The sequence below is a fragment of the Apaloderma vittatum genome, unplaced genomic scaffold (assembly GCF_000703405.1).
Source record: "Apaloderma vittatum isolate BGI_N311 unplaced genomic scaffold, ASM70340v1 scaffold14301, whole genome shotgun sequence".
NCBI classification, from domain to species: domain Eukaryota; kingdom Metazoa; phylum Chordata; class Aves; order Trogoniformes; family Trogonidae; genus Apaloderma; species Apaloderma vittatum.
This window is the reverse complement of record NW_009699720.1, coordinates 1-23,352: the sequence shown is the minus strand read 5'-3', so window position 1 is coordinate 23,352 and position 23,352 is coordinate 1. Positions and strand designations below refer to the sequence as shown.

Here is a 23,352-nt window from a genome sequence, read left to right as displayed (position 1 = left end):
CGAGATCTGTTTTGAATTTAATGTACCTCTTACTGTAAGAAGCTGTAGTAAAAGTTCACAGCAATAAACTCATTCTAAGCTGACATTCTTCTTCTGCATGTGATACTTCATATACTCAAAATATTCTAAAATTTAAACAATCTAAGATACAGCCTCATTAGGCAGAAGCACCCCTTTTTACATTAAATTACAACATACTGCAAATAAGGAAATTACAATTATATTTTGCAAAACCGCATCATATTAGTAGCATATCAAGTCACATATTAACCCTACCATTATACCTACAAAAGCAAAGGCAAAAGCAAATCATGCTTTAAACAGTGAACACAAAAGAATAGCTGTGGTCATCTACATACATATATATATATAGAGCTCATTTTGTCTAATAAATAATTGTTAATATATATATTAAGACCTATGTATTTTGTATACTAAAATATGATGCTTCTTATTTTTGTCAAATTGCTTCAAGAGATATGAACTAATACAGAAATTTTGTAAAGGATTACATTCCTGCCCCAAAGAGTAAATGTAATAATAGGAAATAAGATACATGCATGAGCACAAGCAAGATTTTACATTAACGAGTTTGTACTATGGATTAACAAAGAAGCTTCTGTACAAAGTGATATTAACCACAAAGTTCAAATTTTAAAAGCAATGAAGTATGACTAGTAAAACATTTTGAAACAAAGAACAATTACTGTTGATTAGACCAAGAAGAGTGAACCTAATACTGAAAAAACCTGGATATGGATACATGTATTTTTCTACAAGATCCATACATTTTACATTGTTCTGTTCAATAGACTTTTATAAATATCAAAATATGCAGATAATTTAATGAAACAAATAATAACATTCATATATTTGTGTAACCTCAAAGCATGCAGTCTGTTAAATAAGGCTACTTGATCAAAGACAGCAGGTTGTAAAGAGATGACAAGCGATATCACTATAGATTATCTTATTTTTTTATAGATTTTGAAAGACAGTTTTTTATGCATTGGCTTTGCCACTGCATAGTTTTAACTCATGCAATCCCAAGATGCAAATATATAGTCTGCTGAATGCAACACAGGCTCAAACAAAGGCTCACTATATTTTGGCGTGTGTGGCAAACACTTGCAAAGCAAAGAACCATCTAAATTTACACAATATTACATTTACTATTTACAGTGAAATCATGGCAGGACAAATGATCCTACAGAATCATTAATTTTAACACCATATTTACGTAACAAATAGTAACAGAAAAATACCCCTTCCAACAAGGTAACTATCTTCTCCATAAAACTAATTAAACAATGCCCTGTTTGGGATCGTTAATAGAATAGGAAAAGCAGATTCTAGTAATTTGTAGAGGGCACTGAGAGTAAAATATTATTGGCTTATCAGGAAGATTTTAAGGGCCTGTCTCTGCAATCTGTTGAGGGCATTTCCTTACAATTAAAACACGAACTGAAAATAATTAGCGCATTTAAGAATTAGCAAATTGATTTGAAAACAAACTATGACCCAGGTAATAATTCAACTTCCAAAGCTGCATTTCTATTTACTTACCACCATTTTCATCTGCAGTCCCATCTAACTGAGGTATAGAGAGATTAGTTAGAAGCATATTGTTACCACTCCACTCCATTTCTTCCTCCGAAGATGAATCCTCTTCTGTTGAACTTGGATGCATATTTTTGACAGCTGACCTAGAGAAAATGAAGGAACTAATTAAGGCACAGTGCTTCTCTTAAAACACGCCAGTAGTTACAGGGAACTTCAAAGGGGTGTGGTGCTATATGGCTGTGTAATTTGGGGGCACAAAGGGAAATAAACAAAAAAATTCTTACATTTCTCACTGAGAAACTGAAAATTTTATTCAGTGTTACCCTTTTAAGAGGCAGCAGTGGTAGTCTATCAGCAGACAAAGACAGCTTAAGAAGTTACAGAGAAGGCATTTAGATGCTTAGTTTTACTTCAGTTTTACTGATATTTAATTTCATTGCTTGCAAGTGCTTGAAACTCGAAGACCAAACCAGCTACGCAAAATTACTTCAGCTTAGCTCTTAGCAAACAGATGTTTGCTTTTTTAAAGGAATCTTCGCTGTATTATAACAACTCTTTCTCTTGGCAGGCTTAACTACAGCACAACGACCAAAGCAATGTTTGTTTCCATCCCTCCTTGAACATTCAGAAGCTGCTGTTACTAAAACTTAAGCTGTTTTTACTAAGTTAACTGTTCTACACTGCCATTTTTACAGTTATAAATCTTCTGGGAAAAGAAAAGTAAATCTACAAAGAAAGTTTCTATGAATATTTTTAAGGTGGCAAGGATTTATATGGGGAAAAAGAAAAAAGTATATAGAAAACCCCAAATCCTCCAGTATATTACAACTCTAGAAGCACTTAAGAATTTGATTTCTTTGTCTTTATTTTAAAGTGTGAGGTAGACATAATTCTTCATAGAAGTAAGATATTCTGTGGCCACAAGAGAGAAATTCAGATAAATAGGAAAAATAATATTTATTCAGATATATATCTGAATAATATTTATTCAGATAAATAGAAACTGAGGTTTGGGTGGGGTTTTTTTGTTTCTTTAGGTTTTATTTTTAAGATAATAATAATCTGTCCTAGTAGCCTGATGTATCAAAACATTATTGTGTAGTACCTGTTACATTATTGTGTTGCAGTACACAACCTAGACAGGCTGAAGAGTTGGGCAGGGAGAGATTTTATGAAATACAGTGAGGGCAAGTGTAGATTTTTGCATCTGGGAAAGAACAACCACATGTACCAGTACAGGTTGGGGACTGACCTGCTGGAGAGCAGTGTAGGAGAAAGGCACCTGGGGGTTCTAGTGGACAGCAGGATGACCATGAGCCAGCAATGTGCCCTCGTGGCCAAGAAGGTCAATGGCATCCTGGGGTGTATTAGAAGGGGAGTAGCTAGTAGGTCGAGAGAGGTCCTCCTGCCCCTCTGCTCTGCCCTGCTGAGGCCACATCTGGAATATTGTGTCCAGTTCTGGGCCCCTCAGCTCAAGAGAGACAGGGAACTGCTGGAGAGAGTCCAGCGCAGGGCCACAAAGATGATGAAGGGAGTGGAACAACTCCCCTATGAGGAAAGGCTGAGGGAGCTGGGTCTCTTTAGCTTGGAGAAGAGGAGGCTGAGGGGTGACCTCATAAATGTTTACAAATATGTCAAGGGGGAGTGTCAGGAGGATGGAGCCAGGCTCTTTTCAGTGATATCCAATGACAGGACAAGGGGCAATGGATACAAGCTGGAGCACAGGAGGTTCCACAAAAACACGAGGAAGAGCTTTTTCACCATGAGGGTGACAGAGCACTGGCACAGGCTGACCAGGGAGGTTGTGGAGTCTCCTTCTCTGGCGACATTCAAAACCCTCTTGGATGAGTTCCTGTGGGACCTACTGTAGGTGATCCTGCTTTGACAAGGGGGTTGGACTAGATGATCTTTCAAGGTCCCTTACAAGCCCTAGCATTCTGTGATTCTGTGAAATACAAAGGTTTTAAAGTTACAGGAAGGAAAATCCACAATAATCTAAATATAGTCTATTTTTTAAGAACTCTTATCTGCTTAGCTCGATCAGAGCATGAATTAAATATATCGTAACACCACAGACATCTAAATATGCTCAGCATTGAGCCAACCGAGATCAAGTCACGTTTATTAGTTCAGGAACAAAAGGCTCAGATATGGTTATATAATTTCCAGACTAACTCAAGTCTGGAAGCAGCCTGACTTGGAAGAGAGACTTAACTAAGAGGAATAGCTAGGTACACAGCGGTCATCACTTCAGTGAATTCTCCCTCTCCTATGTTCCCAAAACTTGGAAAAGCACAACTAACAGAACCGGAACATGAAGTGTTCCTTTGCAGCAAAGGTGGCCAGTTGCACCTTGGGCTGCAATTGCCAGGCTGTAGCCAGGATCAGCTATTTTGAGGCTCCACCTGGAGTACCGTGCTCTGTTTTGGGAATCCCAGTACAAGATAGACACTGACAAACTGGAGCTAACCCAGCTGAGAAGCACCAGGGTGACTAGGGGCTGGAGCACACGATGTATAAGGAGAGGCTAAGGAAACAGGATATATTCTGCCTTGAGAAAAAAAAAACAACTAAGGGGAGATCTTGTTGCACCTGTCAAGTATAAAGGTGAGGAAAAACCAGATTCACAGGTGCGCAGTGATACAAAAAGGGCAATGGGCACGGCACTGTCTCAAGGAATGTTATGTGCAATGAAAACATGCCTCATTATGAGAGTGTTTAAGCACTGGAACATATTGCCCATACAGGCTGTGCAATCTCTGTCTTTGGAGACACTCCAACCTTGCCCAGAAAAGGCCCTGAGCAACTGATCTATCCAACTGCAACTGATCTAGTCCCGTGCTCTGACCAGAGCACTGGACTACACAGCATTTAGACATTTCTTCCAACTTGAATTATGCTATACGCCTGTGCACGAAGCAGATCTTTGGTAATTTTTGTAAACCGAGTCAGGGCAGAGACAATTACTGCAGATAATAGCTTGGATCTCTCTGCATTCAATCCTACCAGTTCAGATTCCAGGAAAATTTGTGTAACACAGCATGATACCACCATACATGAACTAGTCCAGGTCTTCATGGGCTTTTTTTTTCCAGTTCAGCACAAATCAAACCCAAGTCATTTAATTCAGCGAGCAGGGGGTTGATACTCCTCACTATCTCAATATATTTTCAGTCAGTGAAAGACTGGTGGATACCCCACAACATCAAAGTGGTAGTATAGATATGGTATGATGCATTAGGAAGCAGTACAGGTAGAATGAGCTCGAGCAGAGTAAGGTTGGACCCACTGTCAGACTCAAACTGGCTCTTTGTGCACAAGCAGAATTATGCACGGGGCAGAGATATTCATGCTCTCTTCTGAAGTCAGTCCAAATTCTGCAGATATCACACTGCAACAAAGTTTGTAATTCCCTCTCAACATGAGTTGACCCCCTGTGGAGGCACCTGGTGTATACATTACATTCTCCCTTGTGTTCTCTGTCTGGGATTAAGATGTATATAAAATGCATATCTAAGTGAGGTATTCATGAGCCAGGTCATCAAGTCTTCTGAGTTTTTAAATAGTTTCTTTACTGCATAAAAGCAGTTAAGTGCTTCAGGGTCCAACCTGACTCCAGAAGTTGTGCCCATGCAGTGCAGTGCCTGAACTAATAAACACTGCAACATACAGGCTGGTTTTACACAGAAACTACCACTAAAACGAAGAGTAACATTACATGTTTTAGATGGAAATTCCAACTTTTCAGAGTACTGTGAGGTGAAAAAACCCAAAGAAAATCAAAGGTCAGATAGGAAAAGGAGCTCTAGAGAGGAATTATCTTTAGAACCAGAAGACTAATGACCTAACTTCTGATTCTGTTACAACTTCTCCGCATGTCTCCAGGAAAGAAAAGATTAAATATTTCTATGCCTCTCTGGCTCTCTGAATCATAGTATAATTACAACTTCTTATGTTAAAAAAAAAATCAAAATGTTATGTCTGTGAAGTCTCTCATCTTTCAAACAGAATTATAAATACCCGAATGTCTACCCAAGGCAGGGGTGAAGAGAAACTGGATATAGCTCCTTTCAACGCCTGTCAATGCAGACTCTACAAAAGGTCATTACAACCTGAGAAGGTGTTCCAAGAATCTTGGCCTTAAAAATATTCAAGCTACTGACCTTTGGCAGTTCAGCAGAGTGAGCAACAATCATGTTTTGATTTAAGCTTTGAGCACGGAAACAAATGGGTGTTTTCTCAGGCCTCTGGGTCAGTCTTCACAAGAATACTTCTTAAATATTCACTTCAATAAAAGTTACAGGCCCACGAGAGGTACAAGATACCCCTTAACATTTGTATTACATCCAAAGCGTGACCTTAAAAGGAGGCATTTTGTATTTGGACTTGGAGGACAAAAAAACTACTCAATTTTACCTCAGACAGCAAACTAGAAGCTTAGGTCTAGCCAAACCCAAACATTTAATCTTTACTACCATATAAAACCGACAATTCACAGCCATCATCTGAACAACTGCATTCTATCCAAAGATCTGCATAGTTTTTTCCATGGTTGTCAGCTGAGACCTCTCTACAGCTCACAGCACACTTGAAAACAGGGTGGGCAGGAGGAAGGATCTGGCAGAAAAGAACATATTAAGAAAAGAAAATCACATATATACCTTCTTTTTGGCCCAGGGCCAGGCTCTTCAATGCTACTATCCCACCTTTGGGACATTAACAAGCTAAGTTCCATTTCTTCTTTCTCGCACTGTGGCTCATTTTCTTCATCGTCACTGTTCTGAGAATTTCGACAGCTTCCAAGAGAACGATGGTGAGAGGGTGTTTTGTGATGTCCCATCTGATATCCATCATTCTCCAATCCAGCCAACAGATCAATCAAGGCCTCATCAGCACTACTGTTCACTGCAGAAAAAGCCCATACAAGTAGAATCTGTATTTTGTTCTACTTGTAAATGACTAGTTATAGTCTACCAGCAAAAACCAAAACTGAACACAACCAAAAAACTCCTCAACATTTTAAAAATCTACTAGTTCATTACTGTCTAAAGCAAGGCAGGCTACAGAAACAGAGCTCTTTATAATCTTATTTTTTCAAGTTTTATGATTTGTTATCTCTCCTAGCTCTTTACCTAGAATCTTGACAGTGTTCTTTTTTTTACTTCTGCCCTCCTCTTCTGATGATTAGATTTAGTGAAGCATTTCTCTCTCTCCTCCCCACTCTCCTATTGTCTCCTGACATTCAGTAAAGTCTCACTCTCTTTTTATTTGAGCATGAGTGCCAGCTTCTGAAGCATCACTGCCTTCTCTCGCTCTCACCATTTCTATTGCTGCATTAGCTTTGTTGGGAGCTTCTCTCTGTATCACTTGAAAAACTTTCAATCACTGCATTTCTTGAAAAGCGATGCGATTTTGACCAACCAGTTCTTCTTTCCTTCTGTTCTTCACTAAAATGATTAACTTGATCTCCCTCTTCTTTACACTATAACCTATTCTCTTCCTAGGTTCTTCTAACCACTAGAAGTTTATCTGATCTCACTCTGCCCTTAAATTTTACTTTTTATTTTCTTTTATTTGACCCAAGCTTACACTAACTCATGCATTTGCCTCCTCATTCTGTATTTTTATTTCTCAAACATCCTTCCAAGTCACAGTTTTTTCTCTCTTCCTGCTTACCTTTCATCTGACCTCATAACCAATTTATGATCTCCAGTCTACCAGGCATCTCTGTTACTCCTCTCTCCTTCTCCTCTGGCTGAAGAACTACAATCTCTACTTTCCTTCCTCAGGAAATATCATATGTTTTACAATGATCCTGAGAATCATATGAAATAGGTCTCAACATTGGTGAGGAAGGCATTTTCTGTATTTACAAAGGCTTCACAAGACACCATGCAAACGTTTAGAATGGAAACCATCCCCTTTGCCAGAGTTCTGAATTGACTCAGCTTCTTTGTGAGGTCTATCATTGAACTCCAACCTTTACTTCCCATTAATATAAATCTTGTTCCATACTTCACAGCAACAGCAGTAGAACTGGTGCACTTCGCAGCCCCTGTCACACTAAGACTCAACAAAAGCATAGTAAAGACTAGTCCATGCTTTGAAAGAGCATAAGAGACCCAAAGATGCAGCACATGGTCACACAAGACACAGGTATTATTTAGTAGCCCCATGATAAGAAGGGGGGGGAAAAAAAGGACAAAAAAAAAAACCAGAGAAAAAGTCATAAAATCTCCATTTGATTCTCTAGTCACTGGAAAGAAAAGACTATTTAAATACTCCTGCTTGGCTGAACAATTCAAACACACAGTCATAAGGTGCTTATGTTTGCAAGCTCCCACGTAACATCTTTACTTATAGTTCTCCCAATAAATCCAAATCCTTGCATACAAAACTTTCATACTGAAAATCTTGCCTACTTTCTGCAAAATAAAACAGCACTGAAAAATATGTTTCATCTCACTCCACCTACTGCCACTTTCTTTGCAAGAAATTGTTATATCTTTTATTACCCCTAGACATATATTGTTGCCCATACTGTATCTTGGTTGCCCATGCACATATTCACACCACACATGTATCAAAGGCACTCGACGCTATGGGTTGGTTTTAGATATCCCCGTCTCTCTGCATCTTGTAGTATCAACTTTAAAGCCTATTAACATTATGTTTACATAAGAATGTATATATAGAGATAGTGTGAACTAGGTGCTTTTCATCTTCTCTAGAGTATTTGGTCTATTTCTACCTCTAGTAGCTTTTCATACAAGTTCCTTTGCAGTGTTATTTTATTGTTATTTCCCCCTCATGCCATTCATGTTTGTTTGCTGTCATGGTTTTTCTCCCTCTCTTTAATGTTTTATTTCTTGTTTCTTTGCCTTCAATCATTTTTTTGTATCCGTAAATTCTGAGAAATGCTTTGCTGCAACTTGCCTTCATTATTGGCCTACTATTCCCCAGTATCTTCAGACAGTTGAGCTGCTAAATATAGACCATGAGCATGTTCCCTACCATAACTTTAAGAAAGATGCAGTAGCTGCAAGAATATCATGGACAGTCAAAATCTTTATTTTAGCAGTTTTAGTTCTACAACTCTAGGAGCCTAAGGTAGAGCAAAACCCGTAAGAGATTGGATTGAGCTGACTTGGCACAAGGACAGGCTTAGCGAACCAGTAAAGCACAGGAGCCTCTACAAATGCACTGTCCTGGTGACATTCTTAGAAGATGTAAAGCGTCTTTTTGGTGGGGCTAGTAGGGTGTGTGCAAAGTCCCAGAAGGCTTGACAAACTCTCTGAGGTAAATTAGTTTCTTGCATGAGTGGTAACATAACTGAACACAACAAAAACTGTGGAACAGTGAAACAGCTTGGGAGAAAAGACTTTCCAGTCATACTCACTAAAAACTGTAGTGTGACTCAGTCTTTGAGACAAAGGCTGAAAGCTCTGACTAGTCTCCACAATGTTTAAAATCGCTTCTTCATTAATAAGTGCTTCCTCTTCTTTATCAATATGCATCCTACTGGATTCTTTAAAAGAAAAATAAAAAGAGAAAGGATAAAACTTCGAAGAGTCACAGACATCAATATATGATGAAAGTGATCCATGTTAAAATGGATTTTACTATTCAAGTATGTCTCTGTCATTTGCTATGACAATTTTAAAAGGCTTACTCTAACAATGATGAAAATAAAAGTAAAAATATCCTTCATTTTTTCATAACTGACAATCAGACTTTCCTTGTTTTACTTCTGCTAATAGTATGAACAGCCAAAGTATGACACATGCCTAAACAATTATGCTATTAAAAATACTCACCTTTGTTCATCTTTTTATCTTTATGCACTTCTACCATATTAGCTGGCGTACACTGAAAGGCTTCAGGAGAAAGTACCTCAGAATGTAGTGTTAGCTCAGCAGAGAACTCCTCTGATCCATTACTGTAGTCCACTGATCCTGACAATGTTCTAGTTAATTGAAAATCAATTTTTAAATGCATATTTAAAGTTTCCACAGAATATTATACTTTAGGGCAAATGGCTAAGCACTTACACAGAGAAGTCATTTTGCTTGAGGATTTCTTTAAGTCTCTTCTGAAAAAATTTTTCACTCTCTGTTGCTGGCACAAATCCACGGTCTTTAAAATTTGAAAAATATTTGTTATTCAGTCTTACTTTGACCTCTCAACACACAGAGCAGCTAAAATTACTAATTCTATTAAGAAATGGCTCAAAGTTGAAGTGTCTTCCAATTTTAAGTGCCAAATTTGAGGGCTGATTTTTCGAGTGTATTTAAACACTTTAAAGTACTTCACATACTCCCACTGATCTCATTTACAACTGTGATTATCAACAGTATTCACAAATCACGTTGCAATTACACTAAGGTGAATACCCAGGAAAAGAAGAATCAGTGAATAATTTTGAGAAGTCTGGTTTATGCAGCCCGAATAACATTAAACAGAAACACAGGAAAAACAGTTAGAAATCAGTTTGCCTTAGCCAGGAATCTGCCTCTTTCCTTTTTGCAATCCACTGGCTCATCTGCCTAATATTATTCATATTTTAAAAGAAACACGGCCTAGATACTGCAGAGAATAGCTTTGTTCATTATGCAATTAATTTGCAGAGCTTAGTCTTCCCCGTGCAACAAGTTTTACATAAAAGTACAGGGATTTGTCTATCCTTTTAGAATTTTCATCTAACATCACCTTAGCTATAATTCCACAGAAATTCTAAGGAATTGCCCTTGTGTGTAAACTACCACAGAAAGCTTCAGGATAAGAGATGTAACTTTGCAGTATTTAAACTTTTCAATGTTTTTCATCATAAGGCATGCAATCTTAACTGTCATTATCACTCATTCTGCCCAGAATGCTTTGCGGACAGTTAAATCATGATGTTTTTAGGCAAGGTTATGTATCTTGCTTTTAAAACTGGAATACACATACTGGGCAACTGGTAAGCCTGGAACTTAAAAAAATTGTACATCTGAAAAGCCCTCAAACTTCATACACCAATGTAAATTCTACCTCTTGCTTGCTTCTCATTCAAAGTTTTAGATAAAAAGCTGCATAACTTTTTTTTTCCTTTTACCTTGCGAATCAGGTGACTTAATTTGAGAAGATTCACATTTCTGTCTCCGCCGCTGCTTTTCGTCTTCCCATATAGCTTGCAAACCAGGGTTCCTGCCAATCTGGGCTGAAATATGAAACAATACATGAATGGATGTCAATGTGATGAAGCACTCTTCCTCTCCAATTAGATTCTGACACTCTTAATCTCTTTTGTTCTTCCAACCTGCTTTTATTAAATTTCAATTCTTGCCTTACTCTAGGGTTCAGTGTTACATAAAAGGTGTAACTTTCCTGGATCTTCTATTTGTCATCTATATCTTTGCCTTTTGCTGGTCTCCTCACCAAGTATGTGTGTGTATGTATCTATAGGTTTATATACACACAAACACATAACTTGATGTTGGTATTTTCCTCTTGTTACAGCTCTGAAATCTTCTGTTATGCACCACCAAAATATCTCTTTCCATTGCTCTGACAATAGGCTATTCTTATAACATCTTTTCTTTCAGAGTTCATCCAACTGTTTTGTTTTTTTTAAACTTTATAAATTTGTAGATCAACAAATCTGTATTGTGGTTTAACTAAGCTGAGCCTTTAAAAAAGATGACAATATAGTTTCTATCATAAAACATTTCACATGGAAGTTATTAACACTTCACCTTCAATATCCAGTTGATTTAAAATGTCAGCAGCTACTGCATCCACCTCCAATTCACAGGTACTTTGTGGCTCAACACCTTTCAACATTAAAGAGCTGGGAAGACACAAAAAGCACAAGTTAATGTTATCAGTATGTTGATTTTGAAACATGCATCATCACAGTTTTCTAACTGGACTAACATCTATTTCAGGGAAAATGGGGGGGGAATACCTGAATACAGAATTGTCAATTCTCATCCTCACCTGCAAGTCCTTAAATTAATGGTCATCTTTAAATCTAATCAGATGAGAAATCTGTATCTGCAACTCAAAGGGACTAGTTTTTTCTTTTGTAGGGAGAACTGAAAGAAGCAGTGAACAGCTTAAAATGCTACAGCAATTACAATGATGCTTATCCCCTCAAATACAAGATGAAATGTTCTACAGAACTCCTAGCCAACAGGACCATCTGCATTCACATGATCTTGTGCCCAAAAAACAAAGACATAAGAATTTTTCTCTCTCGCTTGCAGTTCAGAGCAACGCAAAACAGTTGTAATGTTTTCAGCCCAGGGAAGTAAAGCAAAAGAAGTTTTATTTTTCAGACTTTTTTATTTATTTAAGGGGCTTAGGGTTAGCCCAGAGAATGTAAACAGAATATTAGCATCCAAAACACTAGCAAAACTAAGGATAACTGGCTTGGAAAAGACATAAAATACTAGAAATAGATTCAAGCTGATTGTATAAAGATCATCTACCTGCTGTGCCTTTTCAGATCTGCTAAGGTCAGTGGCCTTCCACCTGCTGCTATCAGTGAACTATTTTAAGGTTCATTTAAGCTAGAAGAAACTTCTCCCACATTTATGTGCGAATCTTTTAAAAATTTTTAAGGAAACACAGAAAATCCCTTCTAAGCTCCCCATGGTTAAAAAGATGACAGGACTTTGTCTAGGTTAATTAACTGGTGACATACAATATCTACTTGTATTCCTACATTCCCTGACATACACAGAGCCTCAAAAATACCAGCATGGAATGTAAGATATTCTTAATAAGTGTTTTCAGTGGTCTCTAGAAGCTTTAAATAAAAGTCACTATAGTGCAAGGAGGTAGTAGATGATGTCATTAAAAGATAGTTCTCTCTGACACTTTCTTCGAAAATTAAGTATTTAACTATCTAAAAAGATGAAATCTGAAAAAAAAAAAAAAGAAAACCAACATAAAATGAAATTGCTTCACTTATGCTGCAGATGACACTGAGCTGAGTGGTGTGTTCAATGTGCTAGAAGGAAGGGATGCCATTCACAGGGACTCGGCTCAAGAATTGGGTCCATGGGAACCTCATGAGGTTCAACAAGGTCAAGTGCAAACTCCTGCACCTGGGTCAGGGCTTTCCCAAGTACAAACACAGGCTGGGTGATGAAGGTATTGAGAGCAGCTCTGCAGAGAAGGACTTGGGGGTACTGGTGGATTGAAATCTGGACAGAAGCCAGCAATGTGCGTTGGCAGCCCAGAAGGCCAGTCACATCCTGGTCTGCATCAAAGCAGCGTGGCCAGCACATCAAGGGAGTTGATTCTCCGCGTCTCCCCTGGTCTGGTGAGACCCCATCAAGGGAATCGTGTTCAGCTCTGGAGTTCTCAGCATAGGAAAGCCATGGACCTGTTGGAGTGGGTCCAGATGAAGCCAGAAATTACACCTTTCCTATGAGGAGAGGCTGAGAGAGTTGGAGCTGCAGGGAAACCTTATTGTGGACTTTCGATACTCAAAGGTAGCCTATAAGAAAGATGGGGACAAACTTTTTAGTAGGTCCTGTAGCGACAGGGCAAGGTGCAGCAGTTTTAAACTAAGAGAGTGTAGATTTAGACTAAATACAAGGAAGAAAGTTTTTATGATGAGTGAGGTGAGACACTGGAACAGGTTGCCCAGAGACGTGGTAGAAGCCCCATCCCCGGAAACGTTCAAGGTCAGGTTGGATGGTGCTCTGAAGAACCATATTAGTTGAATATGTTCCTACTCATGGCAGGGGCGATTGGACTAGATTGACCTTTAAAGGCCCCTTCCAACCCAAATTATTCTGTGATTCTGTGTGAAAGTAAAAAAAAAAAAAATTGAGTTCTCGGAAAACAGAGATCTCAACCACAAAAATATTTTGAGTTTCTAAAAGGCTTCAGGGCATCATATTTACTATCAAGAGATAAGACAACGTGCCGAGAAAAAAAATACAACTGACCCATTGATCACATTCCCAATCTGCAGTACTCTAGAAAAGAAAAATATTTACTTCTGAACTCCTTTTGCAGAGATCTATGGGAACAGACCACCAGCAAACTATGTATTACACAAAGTTAGGACTGAAGCTAGTTCAGATACGCGCTCTTACGCAGGGCTATTTATGTGCAAAGCATGTAGATTTAATCAGTAGAGAGCTAATTAAAACTGCTAGGATGCCTCCTGGACGGAAGCTCTAAAGTATTTTTCCTTGACTTTAAAGCAGCAGAAGACCAAGTGGTTCTCTCAAATGCATTGCAGAAATTAAAACTCGTTTTAACAGCTTGAACTCAAACTGAAGGTAAAGGGCTGCTTCCACAGCAGCTTCAGTGATCTGCTGCTTTACCATCACACCAGAACTCCCAAGAAACTCAGCCCATGAAAGCAGTCCGTGCTCTAAGTGAAGTACAGAATGAAGGAGTACTTCCAAATAGGTGCAACATTTCTCCTGTCTCCCTTCCTCCTGGCCCTCAGCTTTCCTTGCATCCCAAAGAACAACCCTTTCCTTCCTAAACTCAGGGCCTACTGCCCAAAGGGCAAATGTTGAGATAGTATGTTCAAAAGGAAAAAGAGAGAGGGAGTGGAGGATGAGGCACACAACATAACAGATTAAGCGAGCTAATCATCTGAAAGGATAGCACAATGTGAGCTTTTACTGACTGCTGTCCAGTTCTGTCAGTAGAATGGAGATCTAGTATTTCTCAAGAGTATCAATGTACCACATGACTTAGTGTAAACATACCAAACCCATTCGTTCGTGATTACAAAAGCAAGAACTATTTATTAGGTCCACAACAGTGCATGAACTTCATAAAGATTAACAAATAGGCAAACAAATACTTGCTTTCTAGGATGTTAAGTGGCACTATCATCCACAGAGAAAACTGAAATAGTTAGGTTATAACTATTTTATTATGTCTGTATCTATTTGTCCACCTATGTAAAAATAATACCAGTCAACTAAAACACTGATTGCATTTTGCATAATGCAGCAATAGCTTCCTGCATTGTTAGAGAGAACACAGAGACTTTAGAAAGAAATTAGAAAATTATTTTTAACCAAAAAAGAGTGAAGTTCTGAAGAAGTCCACCGTTTGTTTTATTTTTCCTTAATCACCAGATTACAAAACCACCCAACCAGTAAACTTACAGCCTGTTACTTTACCTTAACTGTGCAGGCAAAGAACAGGGCAAGATGGAAATAAATAGCATTAGAAATGTAAGCAGAAATTAAACAAGTCCTAGAATATTTGTTTACTGGCACTTAAGGGAAAAGAGAGAGAGAGGACTGAAAGGAGATCTAGTTATTTGGTTATTCATTAACTCTTTGTATACACCAGAGTAACAAAACGTTCAATTTGCATTACTAGTCCAATTGCTGAGCTGAAGTGTGACTTCTCCGGTAAGAAAGAGATATTCCCCTGCACAAGGTTGATAGGGCTTACCGTGATAACCTCAACCTCTCTACAGTAGACTCAGCTTTCAAGAATCATCTTTGCTCTCCTCCTGTATCACATTATTATAGTGGAATTTTTATTGGAAAGTAAAATCCTGTGTTATACCTAATATGAAACTGAGAAACAAAACAGAGATGTCAGAAATTGGATTTTTAATGGAATGAGGGATAAGAAAAAAGGAATAGGCATCCTGAAAGTCAATTTTAGAAATTGCCTGACAACATTTTGAAAATACATTGTTTAAAAGCAGGAAAAAAAAAAGGTCCAGAATAATTTCTTGGCAGCCATACTTTTAACATTTGTGATACTGCATTTTGCGGCTGCATTAATACAGTAAATATCTTTTTCACTCTGTATGTAGATGTATGTTTCACACAGTTACATCACAATGAGGCAGAGCAGGATATTTATTTATTCTAAAATCCCAGAAGTAGTCTGGCAGAGGTTGTGCAGCAATTATCATGTAGGATTCATTAATGACTGTAAGATGCCATGCATTAATATATGATTACTAATCCTTCCAGTCAGCAGTACTGTTTTTGGAGTTACCGTGAGAATTAAGAGAGCAGATCATTGAACTCCTAAAGTGAAGCAGCTCAGCCTTTTAGCAGAACCAGTCTGCTCATGCCCTAGTGCACTCCGTAAGGACAATCCATTGCCATCAACTCCCTCCCTTCTGAGTCATGCCATCAGATGAGAAACAAGTTCATAATATGATCAAAATGCTCACTTCTCATGTCATGCACGTTGGGTGCTCATATTGATCAAAGCATTCAAACAGAGCCTGCCTGCACGGCGGGCGACAGGAACCGCAGGAGAGAAGAAACTTGCGTTTTGATCACATAATAAGAAAGAACTGTGAGATCACTGGGAAACGAGAATGAGGGAGTAGACCACAAAAATTTTGTCTGCTCCTTTCATGAAATAAAAGCGTTTCTGGAAACAAGTGAAAAGGGACTACAGTACACACCGGTCATTTAGATCAGAAGAGTTTCTGATTTTAGTATTTTCCTTTGTTGAATTACACACGTAAATGACCAGAAATAAGTCAAGATCTGTCTTTGACTTGTTTGGTAGATACAACAGCAAAGCTTTGAGCTTTCTACTTTCACTAATTTCCTCTTTAAAAAGAATTCAATTTAAATAAAAAAAGAAGGGGAGAGAGGAAGAGAGAGAGAGCCAAGAGCTTTCCAAATAATCAGATTTCTTATTTATACGGTATTTTCATACAGATTTATCCTGCAGAAATAACATTAAATTCAACACTGGTGAATTCAGAACAAACTGGTAGTTATCAGTGTAACTTAAGTATTTCTCCATAATAATACTAATTTGCAGCATGTTCTTTGTCTGCAACTCACCAAGATTCAAATGATTTGGGAGATTAAAAGCAGAAAAGTTAATTTTGCCCGAACTCTAAATCAAACAGATATAAGAAGTATTTCTGTCAAAAACTACAGTATTCCAGTTAATATCACATATTATTCAAACTAAAAACACCAAGCCAATAAGATTCTTTTTGTGAAACAAATTAGGATTTACCATCGTAATTCTCATAAACATTTTCAGGATTAAGGTGGGGTTGGCAGTCAAAACTGCACACTCCAAAGACTGACGTGGATGCTAATAAAGAAAACTGACCCGTACAGTAAGATTTTTATAAGAAAAAATGTCTTCTCAGTACAATGGGGACATTACCTTGGCATTTAACATCACTGTCAAGGTGAGTCGCTAGACACTTGCACAAGTAGAGGTCAGGGCAGCAGCACTACAAGCTTCTGCAGCATCCAGGCAAGCCATGAAGGCCAAGGAGTTGTTTGTTCCCACATCACAAAAAAAAAACCAACCCAACGCTCAAAGGGCATAATGAAAGCAGAGCAGCTTTAACTGCCCCTTTTAACATTTTCATTTACTCTGGCTAAAACAAAAATATCAATCGGAGAAAAGGAGGAGTACAAACTGTCCTGAAGCACAGTTACCTAACATGATTACATGCTTCTTTGACAACAATTTCATCTGAGTATTGTCAATATATGAGTATTGAAAATATATTGTCTCAATACAACCCCATCATACCTTTGTAGAAAAAGCTCCAAATACACTATTTTGAGAACAGAGGCAGCAGCCCTTATTTTTGAAGAAGGTAAATGTTTGTTGGCACTACCGACTGGTCAAATAAAAACAACAATATAGGACAAAACCTATACTCAAAGAAAACACCAAGGTTTGGTTCCACAAATGCTGAGGCGATGAATCAAAGCAAGAGTGGACATACAATTAAACAAGTACCCACTACATTCAGCCAGCTAGATCAAAGCACTCAAAAATCTTGAGGAATTAAGGTGATCCTTGATGATCATTGTCCTGGGTTTAGCTAAAAACCCAGTCCTGTTTAGTTATTTTTACTTTTCAGTTTAGCCTCTTCTAAAGGGCTGCACTTTCTAAAGTCAGCAGCATGTTTTTGCAGACAGTGTGTGCTACTGGCAGTGATAACACCTGATGTTTACAGTTACGGCTTGAGACTGGGATGCAGACAGGCTCTTGCTGATACTTATTCCTGTAGTGACCAAGGCCACTGCTGGCTCTTCTGTGCCACGCTGGGGGAGCCAAGTAGTAAAGGGGGGTCACAAGGAAGTAAAAGGTTGCACCTCTGGGGGGTAATAGACAGGACAGGTGACCAACGAGAGTATTCCATCCCATATACGTCATATTTAATATAAATTGAGTGATGACGAGAATTTCTTCCCCCTTCTTTGTCCCTTTTCTGCAATGGCCGGTGTCCAGGGAGGACTCCATCTGACCTCCTGCTTTTGATCTGGATCCTGAGTTCCCGAATCCAGCTCCCGCCGCCGCTGAGTCTGGGGCTTCCCCAGTGCCTCCTGCTCTGCAGCACCAGTGGGGATTGATACTGGGAGAGGGAGTCGGGTTCGATATCGGGCTGTTATCCATAGTTGTATATAGTTCCTTACTTTTATCATTCCACTATTATTTCTATTATTGATTCATTAAAACTGTTCTAGTTTTTTTTTTTTCTCCTCTAACCCGAAAGTCTCTCTGCTTCATTCCCTTTTCCTTCCCATTTGGGGGAGGGGAGAGGGGGTTAGAGAGCATCTGTCCGTGTTAGTGGCCGGCCCAGCCCTAACCTTCGACAATCATCAAGGTGAGTATCCTAATTCACCAACGTTACTGACAGCCTAGGGAAACGAGTTTTGCAATGACCACACGTCAAGTATTTATAATTTTAAACTGAGATTAGTAGATAAAAAGTTAACTCCACAGAGGATTTGAAAGGTGTCACAACTACATTGATAAGGACTCTAAACTTTGAAGCAATAGTTTTCCATAGAAGAAGAAAAGTCTTATTTTACAGGATATTCCAATGCACACATTTTATTAATAACCAAATGACTAAATAAAACCATGTACATCCCAAGAAGTGAGAAACGCAATTATGACAGTCGCAAACCCAGTAGAAATCTGTAACTCTGCAAAACTGCTAGACTGTACAATAGCGTTGTTTGTCAGAACACTCCACTTCCAAATAAACTAACGTTCAACCAAAAATCTAGGATTTAAAAAAGAAAGTGTTTCTCAAAAGCATTCTACAAATCTTTCTGCTTTTAACACATCACGTCGAAGTGGTAGACTTGATGGGCAGATTACCCTAAGTCTGATGTTTCTCATAAAGTTCTCTCACTGGAACTCATAGAAACGTTTCATCATGTATTATCAGCTACCTAAGGGATATCATAAATGTGCCTCATGCGGAGAACTCCTTGAAACTGCTGGATAGCACTGCTAGGCTCAGGTGAGTACTGCCTATTTTAAGGTGAGTGCAGTCTGATAACGCTGGCATGTATTGCACTTAAACATCTTACAACATTAGGCATTAGGAGCTTTGGACACCTACTTTACACACAGACTCACTCTAGAATTCAGTCAGAAGAACTGCCCCTGGCTTAATAGAGTACACTAATTATAGTGGCAAGTTAGTACTTCAGAGATTTGGCAGCAGCAAGACAGGATACAGGTGGGTTAAATACCGTTCTGGAGAAGTGGCAGAGCAACAGGGTGCTATCTAGCACCGCCAAGGGAGTTTAGTCACTTTTAAAATTTTTGAAATAAGTACAGTTTTTATTACAAGAACACTGTTTTAAGTTGATGCCTCCCATAAATAAATCAGGAGAAATTATAACAGGCAATTAATTTTTTTTGTGTAGATACAGAACCAAGTAAAACCAGGAATGGAATAGAATTTAGCTTTGTTATTTGGCAGTGGTATGTACATCCTAGAGCATGTAGGAGATGACCATGCTGAAACATCTTTAATAAAATAATTCATTTTCTAGACAAAGGAATGTTTGACACAATACCAAATAGGAAATTATTTCCATTGCAGGAGCTGCAAATTAGTTCCTAAATGATTAGAGCATTTTAAGAGCTGGTTAAAAGTGAAATTCTTATTTGCTATATAAAAAAGACTGACGGTTGGCACAAAACTTATAGAACTGAATATAGACCAGTTTTGGGACTGACTTTATCTCACATCTCATGAATTATGCTGATAAGGTAAACTGGTAGACATACTAGACACATAACCAGATGATAGTATCATAAACCAAAAGCAGAATAAGAGAAACAGGATGAAATGGGATGCAAGATCTTATATGAAATTATAAGGGATTTCAAATGGAGAAAAAAGGAAGAGGAGCAACATCTTGTACTAACAAATCCTGAAATGTTTGTAAGCCAGAGCAACATAATAAATAAGACTGTAGAGCGTATTAGAGAGAGAACTACCAGTGTCACTGCACATGGCACCACGGAGAGTTTGCTTGGTATACCATGCAGCATTCAGGATTGCATTCAAGAAAGAAATTCCGACTGGCCAGAGTACAGAGGATGAATGCTAGAGAAATGGACAGACTTGGTATTTGCCCCATTACTGCTAAAATCCCCCTCCTGGAACATGTGTGAGAGCTGGAGAAGGATTGGCACAAGTGTGTGTACAGTAACACCAGATAATCCTGGTCTAACTTATGATGTGTAAAGTAACATCAGATAATCCTGGTCTAATTTATGATCCAATCCCATCAAAGCTTAACTAACTCGGCTTATTAACTGAGCCAAATAAAGGTTGAAATGGACTATGAATGAAGTCTGCAGTCAAAAAGGAGAAGAAATAGCCCAAGAATGACTGGATATGAATTGACCACAAGTGAAATTGTAAGATAACCATCATATGAATGTTGTTCCCAAACCTCCTTAAAGTATGAGTAGGAAAATCAGCAGAATAGATACTACCTTGCACAAGGGTCAAGTTTTTGCACGCTAGAAAAATCTAAAGTATGGATTAAGGCATGCACTTTCAACTGGGGAAGCAAATGCTCCTAGTACATAAAGTTAGCAAGCAGTGTGGCACACTGAGTCCGATAATTTGTTCGGAGAAGAATAACAGGAACTTCCAAAAGTCTGAGAAGGCTACTAGAAGACAGAGTATTTATGGGACCTGGCAGACATTAGAAAGTAGCTTAAAGAATGAACTTGTAATGGGTAAGCTATACAAATCAAGGTAGCACCAGATTGTTTCTCTCTCTCCTTCTTGCCCCAAAAATCCCAACACCCCAGATACAATCTTATAGGAGTAAAGCTATTACAAAATACAAGCTGTAGGCTGGGAATTGACTAGAAAAAAGGAAGAACACCAGAGATGGACATGAAAACTCTTAAGCTAAGATTCTTATATAGCTACTATTTGAAATGGACAACTTGGAGTTCTCTGACAGCATACTATTAGTGTTAGTTAAGCGTCATTATGAAAAGAGAATCTGTGAACTGATGTGTAAGTATTCTCTATAAATACTAAACTTGCTTAGCTTTTCATCAGAAGTCATTATCTAGAACCGTATCTTCCAAAGTTGAGAAATCTGAATTTGCCACATATATTCCTATCGTTATCTCCCAGCTAGATTTTAAAACCATATATCAGAAAACATTAGATGACCAAAACTATATAAAGAAACTAAATAACAATCGTCTGTGCCACATTAGCCCTTTTGTTTTTCCTTAGCATACAAAACATAAGGATCCTTTAAAATAGACACTTGAACCCTGTAGTATATGCAAACAGATGCACATAAAAAAAATATCTGGCATGCTGACCTTGGTATTTCATCTTCTTCCCATTCAATGAAAGATGCGCTGTTTGAATTCTCTGACAAATGGATTCTATGTCGTCTACTTGGAAATGATGTATCACCTAGAAAGAAAAACAGAATGAGAAATGAATTTATGTGGCAATATTTTTTGCACATATCATTATATAACCGTGTTTATTATTTAATATTACTAGTACAAATGCTCCTGAAGAATAAGTAGCACTGCATGATACCACCTTCAAAAAGTAGTTGTTCTACCACTTAAATTATTTAACTATCTAACATGTAGATACATATAAAAAAATACATTCTCAACATACGGACAGAATTTTCTGTGTTCTACTCAAGTTCAATCTTTTCACATTTGTACAAGTTTCAAAGTAAGTCATGTAGAGTCTGATGTAAACCTCAGAATTCCCAGGTGTCTGAGTCTCCAGGTCAGATCCCAAAGGAAATTAAAAGCCAAAGAAAAAACTAAATTATATTTCACACGTTTCCTTTCTTATCTGTGAGCTGAGAGAGAATACACAATATATTCCAGATGCAGTGGCAGCACCAGCTAAGTGAAAACTTGCTATAAAAGCAGATGTTGTCTGACCTATAAATAACGAAAACACTGTCTAAGTTTGCTCGGAGGTCTCGGCATAAGGAAGCTCCAAAGTCTGTTGGAGAAGTCCCCTTTGAAGATTTGTAAGTGCAGAGACGTGGCTCACAGACATTGAACTCACATGGGAAACGTGGCACTCCAGTGTGGTGAAAAGACACGGTTGTGTTTATGCAGGAGCCAGATGACATTCAGCCATGCTTGCACTACGATGTTTTACATGCCATGATGCTTAAGTAGGTGATTCCAGAGAGACAACACAAAATATCTCATCCTGTTTGCACAGATCCAGCTGAAATCAAGCATAGCTTAGTGTCTGGGCTGTTCAAAAGTGACAACTTGCCCCTGGGCAGAGCTGGTCCAGGAAGAAACACAGCCTTGTTTTTACTGTGTGGCATAACAGCTAGTTCTCCACATTAAAATACAAACTGACTATGCATAGAAGCAGCTCTTGTTATTTTTTTGTCTGCAACTTATTACTCTGAGTTGACAAAATAGGACTAAACAGTTTTATATTTTAAAGGAACATACATCACAGCAGCTATTATAGGCAAACTGGCAAAATACACGCTACTATTTTTAAATATTGTATGCATTTCAAATACCACATCAGAGCAGTTTCAGCACGTTACCGCCTTTCTTATTCCTTATGAAGGCTATTTTCAAATACTTCTAAAAATTAAAGCTAAAATTCCTTTATCAGTTCATTTGTTCAGTGGAATTACTCATAGGGACAGAGATTTAAGGATACTCAATATTCGCTTTTTCTTGACATGAAGATTTTTAAAGACAAAAGCAGTGGCATATGAAGGTCTTTCAGAGTCATATTAGAGAAGATCAATCAACTACTGAAAGTAAAAGTTTTGTAATAATTTTAGTAGCATGTGGTGCAAGAATGAATTTGCAGCCTATTTCTTCGCTATCCGTAAAGATACTTGAAAAAAAGAACTCCTGCATCTTCTGGATACAGGCTGAGAAATGTAGAGTATTCCCGCTACTACAGATTTGCCTGCTGACTTCTTAGACTTCGAAATAGTCTACTTATCCCAGTGACAAAAATACCACTGGAAATAGGCTCTTGAAGAAGATGCTCAATTACATTTAGGAACTGACCTACTATTGAATTTTCTCTCCCTTACCAAACTGGTAAGGACTGGCCCCCTGCAAGTGCTGCCTCAGAAAGGCTGTAAGTGACAAAAATACCACTGGAAATAGGCTCTTGAAGAAGATGCTCAATTACATTTAGGAACTGACCTACTATTGAATTTTCTCTCCCTTACCAAACTGATTTTTATATCATTTGCAAGGGAAGAAAAATAAGTGTTCACTGCACATCTTCAGGCAAAAGCCATTTAAGAAACGATGTTGAGCCCAGCCCTCATGGCACAAACTATGCTTGAATAAAACAAGACACAGAAGCTGTGGAACAGGCAGGTGAGTCTGTTGTAGGCAGAGTTTGTGCCTTCTAAGCCACTCCAACAGGTCTGAGCTTAGGAAGAATGGCGCTTTGGAGGGCTGCTGAGCAAGGACTGGCCCCCTGCAAGTGCTGCCTCAGTAAGGCTGTACTGGGGACAAACTGCTTGTCAC

At 38.3% G+C, this 23,352-nt stretch overlaps 1 protein-coding gene across 1 annotated transcript in view; it reads right to left on the bottom strand.

Moving 5' to 3' along the window:
• The window catches only part of REV3L (REV3-like, polymerase (DNA directed), zeta, catalytic subunit), a gene marked incomplete at its 5' end in the record, with an annotated part of 65,194 nt that extends 43,932 nt beyond the window's left edge, over positions 1 to 21,262 (bottom strand). The window contains 8 exons of the mRNA XM_009878511.1: positions 1,567 to 1,706; positions 6,225 to 6,468; positions 8,963 to 9,084; positions 9,377 to 9,529; positions 9,615 to 9,699; positions 10,658 to 10,762; positions 11,298 to 11,392; positions 21,166 to 21,262. Of these exons, the coding sequence (XP_009876813.1) occupies positions 1,567 to 1,706; positions 6,225 to 6,468; positions 8,963 to 9,084; positions 9,377 to 9,529; positions 9,615 to 9,699; positions 10,658 to 10,762; positions 11,298 to 11,392; positions 21,166 to 21,262 (1,041 nt within the window). The remainder of the gene's footprint in view (positions 1 to 1,566; positions 1,707 to 6,224; positions 6,469 to 8,962; positions 9,085 to 9,376; positions 9,530 to 9,614; positions 9,700 to 10,657; positions 10,763 to 11,297; positions 11,393 to 21,165) is intronic.
• Between the last annotated feature and the right edge of the window lie 2,090 nt (positions 21,263 to 23,352).